The 16,553-nt window shown below is 37.3% G+C and overlaps 1 protein-coding gene across 9 annotated transcripts in view; it reads left to right on the top strand.

Annotated features, from left to right (window-relative positions):
* Positions 1-623: 623 nt before the first annotated feature.
* Positions 624-16,553, top strand: part of LOC113867036 — a 42,966-nt gene continuing 27,036 nt past the window's right edge. For 4 of the 9 annotated variants that reach the window (XR_003505122.1, XM_027501960.1, XM_027501961.1 and 1 more), the window contains exons 1-8: positions 630-759; positions 8,861-8,984; positions 9,077-9,139; positions 11,127-11,228; positions 11,319-11,484; positions 12,166-12,264; positions 13,548-13,694; positions 16,095-16,134. Coding sequence is in view for 7 of the 9 variants with exons in the window: in XM_027501960.1 (XP_027357761.1) it covers positions 679-759; positions 8,861-8,984; positions 9,077-9,139; positions 11,127-11,228; positions 11,319-11,484; positions 12,166-12,264; positions 13,548-13,694; positions 16,095-16,134 (822 nt within the window). In the remaining 2 variants the exon portion in view is untranslated. Of the gene's footprint in view, positions 760-8,860; positions 8,985-9,076; positions 9,140-11,126; positions 11,229-11,318; positions 11,485-12,165; positions 12,265-13,547; positions 13,695-16,094; positions 16,135-16,553 lie in introns of all 9 variants that reach the window. The other 5 variants (XM_027501962.1, XM_027501957.1, XM_027501964.1 and 2 more) reach the window with 4 other exon arrangements.

The raw sequence follows: 16,553 nt of genomic DNA, 5'->3' as shown, positions 1-16,553 counted from the left end.
ACCATTTAGTAAATAATACATTTATGATTTTTTAATGTATCTTTTTTACAATTAAATTATACATATTTTAAATAAAATAATTTAATAAAAAATATAAACAAAAAACGCAACATACAAGTATATTTAATAATTTATTTTACATATTTAATTTATTTTTAAATTTATTATGACTAATAATTCTATTAGACCATCAAATAATATAAAAGATTTTTATTTAAAATTTAAAATTAATAAATCTAGACTATTTATTTTCACTTTCATGTTTCTTTTAATTTATTTTCTAAATTTTTATTTTTTACATTTATATATTACAAATTAAAAATATGTATTTATTATTATCAAACATAAAAATTAAGAATATACATTTCTTATTATCAATTTATATGTACAATAATTTTATAAACTATTTATTTTCGTAAAAAAGTTAATATACTTTTATTGACTATAACTTATCTAACATTTTAAATTTATTTATTTTTTATTTATTAACCAGTAAAAAGATAAAAATATGTATTTTTTAACTTTTATTGGTTTTTTCTTTTATCATTCCTCGTGTAAGACGTGGGGCAGCCCACTCAAAATTATAGGCCCATCGGCTCTTGAAACCGGTTAAGTGGAATACTTGTTTACAAACTTGGATGTCCGTTCTGCTGCTTCACAATTTCTGAAAGGAAGAAAATGAAAATGGATCTTCGCAAATTCACCGTCAAACGTCAGTGTCTGCCATGGCAGCTTCAACTTGCCGTCACTACACTTCTGGTAATATACTTGTTTGCTTATTATAGGCCTCTCACTCTAAACTTTTTGGGCATTGATTTCGTTACCAATCGGAAGGCCTCTCATTGTAGGTTTTTGTTTTGTTATTGTTATTTTCATTTTTAACTTTCTGGTTTTTGTTCACTTAGTTTACATGGAAAGTGTTTTTGATCGGCTGTAAAGGGGAACCGGTGATATGGTGCATGAATTGTGGGGGAGACTGGTGAGAATAGAGTGATGCTTCCTAGGGTTTCCTCTAATGGAATTGAGAATGGAGTGTCTTAAATTTTATCTTGCCTTTTGCTCAAGTAGTACGTAAGGAGCTACAATCCATGGGTCTTTTACAAGGTCTGGAAACACGGTATAGATATAATCCATCTTGATAGATACGCAGGATATTTAGATCGTTAAAACTCAGCTGGTGTTTATCCTCTCTGTCTCTCTCTCGGGCAAAGAAAAATGGTAAAAAGGATGTTACTCTGATGTCCCTAAAATTCAGTGCAATCTCTCGAGAAACTTCTGAGTGGTAATCTTCCGCTTTCACTATTCGCAGACACAGAATTAAACACCAACAAATCTGATAATAATCTCCCCAACCTGCCTCCATATAGAACCCAAGGGACCGTAAGGTACTGCAAAGGAAATCATCCTTCTGTTGCTAAAATATTCTGGTACCACCAGACACCTTCCCCTTTTATTCATCAGCAAGTAGTCAATCTGGTGCATTGCAGCCTTGGGCTATGTTAGAGACAAGTTTCCGGAAGGGCTGAAGGTCTATAAGCAGCAAAACTATAGGAGAGGAATTAGGAAATAGGCTGTTATATTCTGTTTAGGATTTATCTTTATTTATCTTTTGTTATTGTTTTCTGTTTTCAGTAGTTAGGAGCATGATTTTAGGAAACAAGAATAGTTTAAATAAATTGGGTTACAAATGGGAATGGGCATCTTGGGTAATTACTTCATTCTTAGGGCGCAGAGCCGCTTGAGAGCTCTCTTCCCATTGTTGTTTTCTGCTCAACTGAGCCAATTCAATACATACTTTAACCTTCTGTTTTTTATACCTATCAATTGGTATCAAAGCACTTTCCTGGTGCTGGGATTCTTGTTGAAGCGATGGATTTGGAATGTTTAGAGTGTGTAGAGAAGACACTGGAAGAACTGATGCAACGAATGGCAGTCCGGGGCCGAGCACGCTGCCGTGACAGATCCCCACCGAGGACCCCTAACCGCCGAGACGCAGGACGGTGGAAACCCACCTCCATGTCTGAGGCATCGGTCTCACCGAAAAACGACGGGAGACGATCTTCTGTGTCTCCTCGCGACTGCACCCACTACCGAGACACCTTTCGACGTCGGCACCACCATTCCCCATTCTGAGATCATCGCTGCAACTACTCTCCTGTGGCAGACCGCGAACGAAAGATAGAACTCCCCATCTTCTCCGGCGAAGATCCAGTCAACTGGCTAGTGAAGATCGAAAGATACTTCACTCTTCAACACATCGAGGGGGATGAACGCCTTGACGTTGTGCTCCTCGCCTTGGAAGGGATGGCTCTAAATTGGTTCTACGCTTGGGAAGAACAGACGGTGGTCCCTTCGTGGCGCCAATTCAAAAATGCCCTACTGGGCTGCTACCAACCAAGCCCGAGCAAGGACCCCTTTGGAGCACTATTCTGCCTGAAACAATCTGGTTCCGTGCTTGAATATATAGAGGAATTTGAGAAACTGTCGCGACCTCTCAAGCATCTTGATAAGGATGTGCAGATCGGCATCTTCCTCAATGGGCTCCAGGAGGAGATTGGTGCGGAATTGAGGAGCTTGGAGCTAGAGTCGTTAATGGCGATGAAGGACAAGGCCATCCTTCTAGAAGAGAGAAATCGGGCCTGGAGAAATAGTCAAGTGACACCTTGGGCCCAAGGGGCTGGTAACAGTAGGCCCCATAATTCCCATTCTTTGCAAACGGGAACATGGACTAAGCCCAATAATTCATCTCCCTTGCAGTCAACAACATGGGCCCATAAAACAACCAAAGACTTCCAACCCAAACGAGACCCACCCCAGCTAAACCAAACACGACCTAGATTATCCCAAGCTGAAATTCAAGAAAGCAGCTGTCGCGGGTTATGTTTCAAGTGCGGGGACCCATGGAACAAAGAGCACATCTGCAAGTACAGATAGTACCAACTTGAACTAGTAGAGGAAAACGAAGAGGAAAAATTAGAGGAAGAGCGGGGCGAGGCTTTTGGAGGGGAGGAACCTTTTCTAGAAACCGGACTTCGAGTACTCAAGATCTCGTTACAAGTTTGAAAGGATTCACCACTAAGAAATCCTTCATGGCATAGGAGACCCTCCAAGGCCATGATGTCACTATTTTGGTAGATTGTGGAGCAGAGGGTAATTTCTTACACACCGGGCTGGTAGAAAAGCTAAACCTGAAAGTGACCGAGACTCTCCCATATTGCGTGGAGCTGGGAATAGGTACACAACACCAAAGCAGAGGAGTGTGCGAGGGAGTCCAACTGGAGGTACAGGAGGGGACCATTATACAAACATTCTACTTTATCCAATTGGGCAGTGTGGACGTCGTCCTAGGTATGGATTGGTTGCAAGGTTTGGGAACAATCACAGCCAACTTTTCTCAGCTGTATATTAAATGGCGCGAGGGGGGTAAAATCCGGGTACTACGAGGAGACCCATCCTTAGGAAAAAAAGGGGCTACATTCAAAACAACGTTGAAGGCACTAAAGGAGGAAGGCAAAGGCATTTTGGTAACTGCAATAGAAGCTCAACCTAAAGAGGAGGTCTCGCAGAAGATACCAGAGGCCATAAGTAAACTATTGGAGGAGTTTGTTGACATAGGCACAGTGCCAAGGGGGCTTCCTCCTGTGAGAGAATGCGACCACGCTATAATCATTAAGGAAGGAGCTTTCATACCAAATATCCGGCCCTATCGTTATCCTCACTCACAGAAAAATGAGATTGAGAAGTTAGTGGATGAGATGCTAGAAGCTGGTATCATAAGGCCCAGTATTAGCCCATACTCAAGCCCGGTATTACTGGTAAAGAAGAAGGATGGGGGATGGAGGTTTTGCGTAGATTACCGAGCTCTGAACACTATCACGAGATCGGACAAGTTTTCCATTCCGGTCATTGAGGAGTTACTGGATGAATTGGGAGAAGCTCGGATATTTACTAAGCTGGACCTAAAATCGGGCATTATGAATTTTTGGTGATGCCTTTTGGGTTAACCAATGCCCCTTCCACATTTCAATCACTCATGAATCAAGTACTCCGACTTTTTTTAAGAAAGTTTACCTTAGTTTTCTTCGATGACATTTTGATCTACAGTCGAATAGAGGAAGAGCATGTGAGGTAGGTGAGGGATGTGCTTGAGCTATTGAGGCAAAATCAGTTGTACATCAACAAAAAGAAATGCTGTTTTATGGTTGCCAAATTAGAATATTTGGGGCATATTATCTCTGAAGAGGGCATAGAGGCTAACCCCAAAAAGATTGAAGCAATAACTAACTGGCCAGCACCAAGGGATGTTAAAGGATTGAGGGGATTTCTGGGGTTAACAGGGTATTACAGAAGATTTGTGAAGGACTATGGGAAGATAGCGTGGCCTCTCACACAATTATTGAAGAAAGACGGGTTTTGCTGGAACTTAGAAGACCAAAACAGCCTTTGAAATTTTGAAGAAAACCATGACCTCTTTGCCGGTGCTAGCAACCCCTAGTTTTGACAAAGAGTTTGTATTGGAAACTGACGTCTCAGGGACTGGATTGGGAGCTGTTTTGATGCAAGAGGGAAGGCCTATTGCCTTTTGGAGTCATACTCTCTCAAACCGAAACCAAATGAAATCTGTTTATGAATAGGAATTAATGGCAATTGCCCTGTCAGTTCAGAGATGGCAGCACTATTTACTTGGGAGAAAATTCATGGTGCATACAGACCAAAAATCTCTCAAGTTCTTAATTGACCAACAAGTATTGGGGGAAGGGCAGCAAGGATGGATATCTAAACTCATGGGCTTTGAATTCGAAATCAAATACAAGGCGGGGAAAGAAAATAGGGTCGCGGATGCTCTCTCTCGCAAGTTTCAGTTGACAGCCCTTTCCACGGTTACCTTCTCGGAATGGGCGGGACTAGAAGAAGAGGTTCAACAAGATGAGAAGCTAGCTGGTGTAGTATAGAAAATTATACAAGGGGAGACTTCAGTAACCGACTATGAGCTGAAACATGGGCGACTCTTTTATAAAGTTAAGCTGGTTATTCCTAAGAATTCTTCCCGAATCCCTCTAGTACTCCAAGAGTTTCGTGATTCCACCATAGGCGGCCACTCGGGATTTTTCAAAACCTACAAGAGGATTGCAAGTTTAGTTTGGTGGGAAGGAATGCGGAAGACTATTCGTGAGTATGTGGCTGCTTGTGATACTTGCAACCGGAACAAATACCAGACCCTAAGCCCAGCAAGACTATTACAGCCTTTACCAATTCCCTAACAGGTTTGGGATGACATTTCCATGGATTTCATTGGAGGACTACCTAAATCCTAGGGCTGGGATACCATCCTAGTGATTGTCGATAGATTAACCAAGTACAGTCATTTCATTGGCCTAACTCATCCTTACACCACCAAAGATGTGGCTGGAGTTTTCGTCAAAGAGATCGTAAAGTTGCATGGGTTTCTGGCCTCAATTATCTTAGATAGAGATAGAGTATTCATGAGCTCTTTTTGAAAAGAATTATTTAGAACAGCATGATCTCAACTAAGATTCAGTTCAACCTACTATCCCCAAACTGACGGCCAGACTGAAGTGATTAATAGATGTTTAGAAACATATCTGAGGTGTTTTTCCAGCACTAAACCTAAACAATGGGCTAGGTGGTTGAGCTGGGCTGAGCTATGGTTTAACACCACATTCCACAGTTCGACAGAAACCACTCCTTTCAAGGCATTATATGGAAGAGAACCACCAGCCATCCTCCAGGGGGAGGAAGGCGCATCAACAGTGGAGGAGGTCAACATTGCATTAGCTGAAAGAGACCAAGAATTAAAGGGGCAGCTGAACAGAGCACAAGATCGAATGAGGGCGCAAGCTAACACAAAGAGGAGGGAACTAGAGTTGGTAGCAGGAGAGATGGCTTACTTGAAAATCCAACCTTATAGGATGAAGTCTCTAGCGACGAAAACTAATCAAAAGCTCAGTCCTAGATATTATGGTCCTTACAAAGTATTGGAGAAAATCGGCGAGGTTGCCTATAAGCTAGAACTACCAGCAGAAGCAAGGATACACCCTGTTTTTCATGTATCCTTGCTCAAGAAATGTGTGGCAGCAGACGTACAAAGTCAACCTTTACCAACTGGCCTGAATGAGAATTGGGAATTGATGGTTCAACCCACTGAAGTCCTGGCAGTGCGGACTACCAACCACGGAGACAAAGAAGTGCTAATCAAATGGAAGGATCACGAGAGCACTTGGGAGGTGGCAGAAGATATCCAAATCGAATTTTTCGAATTCTACCTTGAGAACAAGATGATTGTTCAAGGGAGGAGTATTATTAGAGACAAGTTTCCGGAAGGGCTGAAGGTCTATAAGCGGCAAAACTATAGGAGAGGAATTAGGAAATAGGCTGTTATATTTTGTTTAGGATTTATCTTTATTTATCTTTTGTTATTGTTTTCTGTTTTCAGTAGTTAGGAGCATGATTTTAGGAAACAAGAATAGTTTAAATAAATGGGGTTATAGATGGGAATGGGCATCTTGGGTAATTACTTCATTCTTAGGGTGCAGAGCCGCTTTAGAGCTCTCTTCCCATTGTTGTTTTCTGCTCAACTGAGCCAATTAAATACATACTTTAACCTTTTGTTTTTCATACCTATCAGGCTACTATAATTTTCATTTCTTTTCTATCTTCTATTTTAATTATTAATTATGAATTACGAACAAGTCTTAAATTTTGGGTATTTTTTAAATTTTGAGCATTTATATATGTTATAAAAATATTTAATTTGTGTATCAAAATTTTAGAATAGCAGTCGTCCCATTACCTGTCATCCCACTGCACCCTGGGGTTGGCTGCAATGCGCTGCTATCTAAGATTGATATATACAATAACAATACCAACCAAACATTATCCCACTAGGTGAAGTCGATTGCATGAATCACATGATACTATTGAATTTGTCAAAAATCAAATTCTCAAAATATTATTTATCAAAATATCGACGTGAGTGATTCATATATATGTTTTGAAGTTTTACATCGCTGGGCATTTGGCACATCGCGGCAGGTGTGGCGTTCGCTGCCAAAACAAGGAAATGTTCGTGTTGTGATTGTGTGATTTGGGGGAAAGAAAGAAACCCTATTCTATTTTTTATAAAACGCACCGTTTGCATTATATTTTTAAGGGTAGAAAGGTTATTTGGGGGAAGGAAAGAAACCCATCTTCCCCACGCTCTCCTCACTCCACAAAAAGACCGAGCCTCTACGTAGCGGTTTCTCCCATTCTCAGTGGCGCACCCATTCCATTTTGCTGGAGAAATCAGCTTGTTGGAAGGCTCACCTGCTCCATTTCGCTGGAGGAACAAGCTTTTCTGGCGTCTCCTCTTAGGCGTATCCTTTGTTTTTTTTTTTTTTTTTGTTCACCGGAAAAATCAGATTTTCCGGCGTCTGTTCCCTGATTTATCATATGAAAGCATTTTTGTTTAATATAACACTCGTTGTAATGTTTTACACTATTATATATGCATATTATAAATCTTTAAATAGTGGTCATCCTGCATATGCTATTTGCCACTATCCGAGATTAACAACTATGGTAGGGGCATCTAGTAAGGAGTTGGAGGAAGAAAAAGTGAGTGGGATGAGAGGAGGAAGCTGAGTACTTTTGCATCAGAGAAAAGAGAAGAGAACAAAGGCAATGATGGAGTGATGGTTCTGTTTGGAACAAATAACAGAAATGGAGGGGAGGGGAAGGAGATGGTCACCTGCTCCAATGCAAGTGAAAATAATGGAAGAAATGGCACATGCATAAACTGCCAGTGGTGGCAGCTTTTTGGTTTTCCACCTGAACAACTTTGAATGCAACAAAAAAATATTAAACCTACTGAAAGAAGGTTTATCTTTGGTAAAAAGAAAGTTAAAAAGTAGAAACATTCAACTATTCATATGGGGCAAAATATATTCAGAGGAGTATGTAACACTAACAGTTTTAAAATTTTCTTTTGAATAGGCTATTAAGCCTTAAATATCCATTTTTATTTTTTTTTGTAATCTATAGGTTCATGGCACTGTCATATCCTGTTAGACCAGAAAATATAGAAGAAACTCCAAGAGAACAGTTGCTGGATTGAGGCCTAGTTAAACCCAAAATATGGTATGTGTATTCTAGAAAGAAGGGACCAACCGCAAAAGGGCCTGACAAGCAGTTAGGAAGTTAGTCCAAGTCTTTGTTAGTTAGAAAGTGTAAAAGGGGAGTGAATAACAGAAAACGAGGAGGATATGAATTGTATTCTTGGATTGGAGATTCAATCTCTAGAAGGAGCTGTGAGCTCTAGGATTGCTTCTAAATTACGACGAGTCTTTCTTGATTGAATAATAAGATTCAGTCTCATCCTTTCATTCTTATCTCTTCTTTGAATCCTAACATATCCTTTGTCAACAGGTCAAGGATCAGAGTGATGTTGGTGCTAAAATTGGGAAATGAAGAAGATATACTCTATAAATAGAAACTAAAACATGATTTAACCTTAAATTAACTGCTTAAGTATCAATAAGCATAGCATTCAGATTCTCAAAATTGTAAAATAATTGTGGTTAAGTATGTTGACCTCGCACAATTACTTTTGTGACCTTTTAGTGGATGCTGGCTGTCATTTATTTAACAATTAAAATTAACTTTTTAAAAAATGATAAATTTCTGTTGGCTTTTATCAAGGGAATATTTTTTGCATTATCTCCTGTTGGTGCTCATATTTAGATCTATTAGTCCATTCTGAATGTTGATTCTTCAATTTTCTTTTCTTTGTAATTTGATTTGTTTTTAATTTCTGAGTAAAGATATTCACTGTTCTGATGCTTATTATGATTTTTATCAGTTCTTAGCAGTTAGTTCACTTGGATCTCCTATCGAAACTCGCAAAAGTGGAAGATCGTCTGTATTCTCACTATTTAACCTCAAAGAAAAGAGTCGATTTTGGAGTGAGGATGTTATACATAATGGTATGTCTACACCATGTTCATTGAATAAAATCATCAATTTTCATTCTCCATCAAGGGTTTCTTTTGATTCTCTTAATATGCTTGTTTTTCAGATTTTGATGATTTAAAGTTTTCAAGCCATGGCAAAGTAAGCGCATTTAATTATACCAATGCAGGTATACATGCATTTTTCAAAATTCTTCACAAATTAGCTTTGTTTGTTTGAACTATTTATGTTTGAACTATTTATGCCATTTTTTATTTCTATAAAAGTTAACTTGAATTGTCAGATGCTTAGCTTCCAGGCTGCTATTTGTTGTATTGGCTGCTTTTGTAGAAACTCATATGAAAGGTTAAATAAGTTGAGAGTTTGCCTTTAAGGAATTGAAGATGGTCCAAGGAGGACCAATTATGTTCATCTAATCTGTAGGGACATACATGTAAACTGAATCAAAAGTGGCTAGAGGATTATGAAGCTTGATCTAATACAAATTTCTCGAGCTGGCAAACATTATGATGCTAAAGCCACAGTTGATGTCTGTAATTCCTGTGTATCTTTCTGGCTTTTGCTTATTTGCTTCTCTTGGATACTTAGAGATTTATGGGTGCTTCTTTTTGCAGTTTGATTTAGGGATTGGGGACTGGGGAGGGATATGGATACCCCCTTTTCCTATTCTTTTTCCCATTTACATAATTTTTTCCATGCGTCATCACTCTGTTTGGCATTTGGTATTTCTACTGAACTATAATTTCTTTCTATTTGGTTTCCTATGTAATTTTAATGATAGAGAACCTTTGGAGTTTGAATTCATTATTGATTTTCTTCAGTCTACAAAAGGCTGCCCAGTGCTGTAGGGCTCTCACTACTCGTTGACTATAGGGAAGGCTTGGACCTATTATGTGGTCATAGTAGGCAGTTTTACCTTGTGTTTGCAATAGGCTGATTCTACAACATGGCAGCAACTCCAACTGTTGCGATAAAGCTCCCTATTCTTTCTATGAATTGAATGGATTGTGTGTTTGAATCTACTAGTGTTTATTCTAGTATGTCCATAAAATTTGTAACTGTTAAAATCCAATTACTAGGTATGGGATTCGAGTCCTACATTAGAAGGATGGGATTTTAGTGTGGTGTTTATAAGGCCTTGGGCCCTCCAACTATTGTGGCTTGCTTTTATGGTGTGATTCTCCTAAGGTTTATATTAGTTACTCAATCCCCAAATAGTCATAAAATCCGTTGTGCATAATCAGTTTGCAAAGCTATGGTCCCTTTATATGTAGGTCTTTTATGTGGTGGAGTCTAAGGCTTTGTTTGGGAGTTAATTTTTGGAGGGATAGGGAGGGAAGGGGAAGGCTTATTAGATGGTAACCCTTATTTGGGAGTTTTTAAATGAGATGAAGAGTGTTTATTAACCCTCCAAAACCCCCCCTAAACTTACGTTTTTAAGTTTTCTCAAATTGGAGGATTTTTTGTTAACCCTTCTCCCTTCCGTTCCCTCTCCTCCCTTACCCCTCAAACCCATCCCTTTCCTCTCCTTTCAAACTCTCAAACAAAACCTTAAATAGGAAAAATAATGTTTATGGATTTGGTATAATGTGAGATTGTTTGAATAGGTAAACTGGGATTACTAGTGTAGTTTATCCAAAATATTAGGGTTATTTAGGATTTTTGGGGATGTAGAGTTGTTTGGTTATTAGGACTGCTTACCTATTCAAATATTGCTAAATGCAGGGTTTGAGGCTTGCATGGATTGAGATTATTGATCCTATTCTTTTTTTCTTTCTCCTCACTCTATGTAAGCCTATTCCCCTTTAAATCTTTCTTATTTAATTCCTTCTTTTCATCCCTTTTTCCCGTAACCGTCTCTCGTCATGTGGGTAGCTATAGTTAGTTAATAGGATTAACACAAATGATCTTCTTCAACCTCATTTTTCTAACTATTTATGTTTATTCTGAGTTATTGCTTCTTGCTGTCCAATTATTTATGCATCATTTGGATGTGGAGAGAAAATGGGAGAAAACCAATGGAAGGCTAGAAATAGAAGAGAAGAAAAAATAAATAGAAAAATCAAGGCGTGTTTCTTTCTTGTAATAATCTTTAGTGCATGGCTTGAACACACACACACATATATATATATATATTAATTTCTTTTGTGTTTCAGGTAACATTGCTAACTATCTAAAGCTTCAGGAAGTTGATTCCATCCACTTTCCCGTTCCTATGAATTTTATATTTATAGGATTTGAGGGGAAGGGCAACCACGGTACATAGTTAGAAGACCAACTTATCTTTTTTTTTTTTTTGGTTATTTTATGTTATAGGTGCTGATTCTAGCATGCTTTTTGTCTTTCAGAATTCAAGCTTCTTCCAGAAGAAATTGAGCGTTGGTTTACAAAAATTGATCACATCTTTGAACACACTCGGATTCGACATGAAGAAGTTTTTACAGCATTTTACAAAACCAGTATGGATAAAATGCGATGGCACCACCTTCCTGTTGTCAGTCACATAAATTACAAGTAACACTTCTATCCTAAGCCCCTAAAAAATACAAGGAACTCTTTTTGGTTCTTTTCATCTGGCTTTGCATTTAAATACTAGTATGCGGCATCATTTTGCTTTTGTAATGAATTTTACTTTTGCATTTATGAAGTGGCTATGAGTTTCAAGTTTCAATACAATATGTATCACTAGCTTCAGTTATGGAGGATTAATCATATTAAAAACCTTTGACCCAAATGGAGGGATGAAAAGAAAATTGGCTTAGACCGAATTTTGAAATGCAAAGCCTGTGCTATCTTCTTTCTCAGAAGAGAAGTAGCCGGGCCTTAAATTTAAATGGCTTCATTCATTGTTTCTTGGATGTGGTTCATAAGTTTCAAACTGAGTGCATGTTTGTTTCAGCTTATTTATTTCCCTAAAAAAACCTAATCCAAATGTGCACTAAACCTCATCTGATTAGTTTGATTTTGCTTTCATCTTTCACTTAATTTTGCAGTTTGTTTTAAAAATAAAGAATATATTAGAAAAATGAATAGTACACTTCTATATCTTTTTCTTTTGAGAACTATCTTGATTGAACTGATGATGTGGAAACTCCAAAGTAAGACATAAATTTTCCTCGTTTATTCTTGAAATTTACTTTCTGCAAGAAAATTGTACTATAAGTTCTTGCTATGATGCTGGACATTCTGGTGCAGCTTTTCTGTTCATGCTATTGAAATGGGAGAGAAGGTTACTTCCATATTTGACCAGGCCATAAATGTGTTTGGTCGCAAGGATGATCCAGTGGGCAGCCAGTAAGTTACGTTTAATTTCTTCAATTAGATTAATTATTGGTAGAACCATTATGAGTTATATATGAACATTTATGCAAGTATTCAAATCCTGTTTTTGTTTTGCTATTATTCTTTTTCCTTTTCCCTGTATGATTGGTAAAGTGCATAAATAGTGAAGGGGTGAAAGATATTGTCATCAAATGTGGTGCACCAAGGAGAGCAATTGAAGAGATAAAGTTAGCTGAAAAACAGGAAAGTTGCAGACTTCCTGTGTTGCTTGAACAGAGATGAGGTGCATGGCATATCTACCCAGTGATGAAGTGTTGCAGTTGGAGGGGGAGAGCCCCTACTAAAAAATGAAAAGAACACATTTTATTTAGTCTGTGAAAAAAATTGAAAAAGGAAAATAACTTACGACCTCCACTCTATTCAAAATGGCATAGCTTAGGTTTGAAAATAAAGTGGGTATGGCTAGTATTTTAACCTATTTGATTATTGGATTATAAAATTATATATTAACTTTTAAATTTATAAAAAAAATGTCTGTTAAAGATATGTTGGACAATATAAAATAAATCCGTACACTGTTTTTTAAAGTGGATTACTGCCAATTAACTACTTTGGTCAAAATTTTTTCCTGGTGTGCCATTATAATTTAAAATAATTACACTACTGTCTTTAATTCATATAACAATCTTAATTGATAATTGCTTTGTGCTTGTCTTTCCACCCTCTTTTTAAGCCCTTTTTTTAAATTAAAATTTTAAGTACTTTCTTTAAATTTATAATTTTAAGCAGGATTTGTTTATACCTGTAAGTCAAAAGCATTCTTACACCATTTCCATGAGATTTTAGTTGAAAATTATTTTGCAAAACCCACTGTTGGATTGAGTTCCTATCACATTGATTATATCGAATTTTTTTTACATTAATCTAAAACTATTTAGTACTTCATACATCAAGACTGATGCTATGTCTATATTTGAAATCTAAAACATTAAAAGAACTATTTAATTATATTCTTATTGCTGGAATTTTACAGGATTAGACACAAACAATTGAGGCAATGGATAGTTGCAATTTGGTTGGATCCATAAAATTACATTATTTATAAAGTTATAAATGGTGTAAGAATGCTAATGACTCATGAAAAGGATCTTTAGACCTTTAAAGGGGTTTTCAATTCCAGTGGTTCTATTTTTATCTTTCTTTTTTTCCTCTTGTTTGGACAAATAACATGATGTCTTTTGCTTTGTCTCTTAAATTTCTTGCTTTCTCTTATTCTTCTAAATTCTTCTTTGCAGGGACAATAGTGGTGGTTGGCAAGTAGATGTGGACATGATAGATGGTCTTTTGGCTAGCCTAGTTGAATACCTTCAACTTGAAAATGCATATAATATTTTTATTTTAAATCCCAAACGTGATGAGAAGAAGCCTAAATATGGGTATCGGTGAGTATTCTTGTATAATGTTGCCATTTACTATAAACTCCAAGAATGCCATTTCTTTTTTATAGAATTGTGGATAGCGCCTCAGATTTAGATTTCAGTAGATAAATCCATGTAAGCTGATAGACCACTGGAATAACAAAATTGAAGTATTGGTCTAATCTAATAATTTTCCCAAAGAAAGAATCTCTCGATAAGAGAAATCTATATAGCCAATGGAGAATCTCCAAGGAATAAAAGCTTTTCTGTAATTTTCTGATCTTTGCTAAAACTGAACTAGGAACATATATAGACGAAAAGTTACAACTTGAAGTAGCGGGCCTGGTCATAATTATTTTAATTTAAAAATAACGACGACAAAGCACTAAGCTTGACCACTATCTGACATACATACTCCATAAACCCCTACTTAATGAGAACAAATGACACAATGCATGAAAAATAGCTTCTGCAGATACTGACAATCAAGTGCTGTTATGGTATGATCCACATGCTCTTTTCCATTGATATGTACTTAGGGGGTTATCATTTCTCTCCTATTGGAAGAACACCCTGTTCTCAAGGGGAAAATGAGGAAATTGTGCAGCAATGAGGTCACATTCTTCCCAAGTTGATTCTTCAAGTGGATGTCCTTTCCATGCTACAAGCAATTCCAGATTCTTTCCAGCAGTTCATTGGTGTTTAAGCGCATGGTCAGACTGTAATAGAAGTTCCCAATCATGTGAAATAGGTAGAGGAGACGGTGAAACTAAAGGTGAGATCCCATGTGCTGGTCACAACATTGAAACATGAAATATAGAATGAATCATTGCATCTGGGGGTAACGCCAACTCATAGTTCACCACCTATCTTCCCTAAAACCTTGAAGGGCTCAAAAACCCTAGGAGAAAGCTTTTGAAAATATTGTTTGGAAAGGGATTTTTGCCTGAAAGGTTGGATAAGCAACCATACATAATTACCAATAAAAAAAGCTCTCTTCGGTGTTTGTCTTGATGAGCCTTCATGCGGGAGCATTTTGGTGAGATTTTCTTTCAAACACTTCAGGATAGCATCTTGGTGTAGTAATTGCTTTTTTGGTTCAGCATTAGCTGTTTCACCCTTCACAAAAGGATTTAATGGAGGTGGATCCCAACCATAAACAATCTTGAAAGGTGTAGTGTTAGTTGAGACATGAAAACCAGTGTTGAATGAATATTCTGGCCAACATATAAAATAACTCCATTTCTTGGGTTGTTCATGAGCAAAGTACCGTGGATAAGCTTCCAAACACCTATTAACAACTTTTTGCCATCTGTTTGAGAATGATAGGAAGTGCTCATTCTTAACTTTCTTTTGCTAAGGCAAAACAGTTCTTGCCATAAAGAACTTAAGAAAATGGAATCCCAATCTGAAACAATTGAGCGGAGCATGCCATGTAAGTGTACAATCTCTTGGTGCAAGACTCCAGCTACTATTTTTGCTGTAAATGGGTGGGAGAGTGGTAAAAAGTGGCCATACCTGGTCAAGCAATCAACAGATTTTGGCAAGCCAATCACAAAATCCATTGAGATACATTGCCAAATTCTCTCTGGAATAGGTAAGGGCTGTGTTAGCAACCCCATAGGTGCTAGAGTCTTGTATTTGTTCCTTTGGCAAGTGTGGCATTTGTTGAACATGAAGCTTAACATCCTTCTGCATGTGAGGCCAATAAAATTGATCAGCTAACCTCTATAAGGTCTTCAAATATCCTCCATGACCCCCAGTAGGAGTCTCATGTGCCTCAGCCAATAAAGTAGTCGTTAAATGAGAATTGGAAGGAATGACCAGCTTACCTTTGTAGAAAAGCTTTTCAGTAGACCATTGGAATTTTGGGTGAGAAGTGGTGTCCTTTGTTAATTGTGAAATTACATTTTTGGCGTAGGAATCTTGTTATAGTGCATTATGCAATTCTACAAAAAGAAGCAGTTATCTGAACTAAGAAAAACACATGCTAAATATTAGTAAAATGCATGAGTATCTTAGATTTGAGTGTAGATATGAACAAGAATTCTGTGCCATTTATGCACGTCACAAAAGCTAGCCATTGTAGCTAGATACCCCAAGGCCTTATAAAGTACACATTAGAATCTTATACTTCTGATGTTGGACTCATGTGTCATAACATGTAATTAGATCCCAACATAATAAAAGACCATTAAAATTTATGAAAGGTTTGTTAGTTTATCATATAATAAGTATGAATATTTCATAATATAAATTATGTTGAAATGTAGTAGTTTTATTTCCTCCTCCTAATCTAAAACAATTTTACACATTTTGAGTCATTTATTTTATATTGTAAACTGAAATCAAAGTATAAATTATTTGTTTGGCCATGCTTTATTTGCTTGCTTCTAGTTTTTATTTATTTGAAAAATATTTCAGGAGAGGTTTATCAGAGCTCGAAATAAACTTGCTAAAGCAGGTATATGAAACTTTCTGATTTTTCTCCCTTAAACTTGCTCTTGTATTATGATTTGGTTGCTTCATTTGTAAAAGGTGTGTCATAGTTAGTGTTGTCAAAAAACGATTATGGCAATGTCATGGCGGGTGGCAGATTTTGACCAAACTGCCAGGACCATGGCAGAATATTGTAGTTTTTCATTGGTGGCGTCATTGCAGCCGTTATGCGCCTGACAGCCATGGCAGAAATGGCAGTTTTCTCAGAAAAAATTGGGTTGGGCCATAGACCTGACCCGTTTCAAAGACAAAATCCACGAGCTCAAACCCTAAATCATGCAATCACATGTCTTCTTCCTTTCTCTTCTTCGTCTCACATTTTTATCTCTCTTGTCTGTGCTTCTGCTTTGTGCCTTCATCTTTTTCCTGCTCTCCTCAACAATC

This window comes from Abrus precatorius, unplaced genomic scaffold (assembly GCF_003935025.1).
Source record: "Abrus precatorius isolate BTA unplaced genomic scaffold, Abrus_2018 Scaffold5, whole genome shotgun sequence".
Lineage (NCBI taxonomy): Eukaryota > Viridiplantae > Streptophyta > Magnoliopsida > Fabales > Fabaceae > Abrus > Abrus precatorius.
This window is presented reverse-complemented; position numbering and strand designations above follow the sequence as displayed.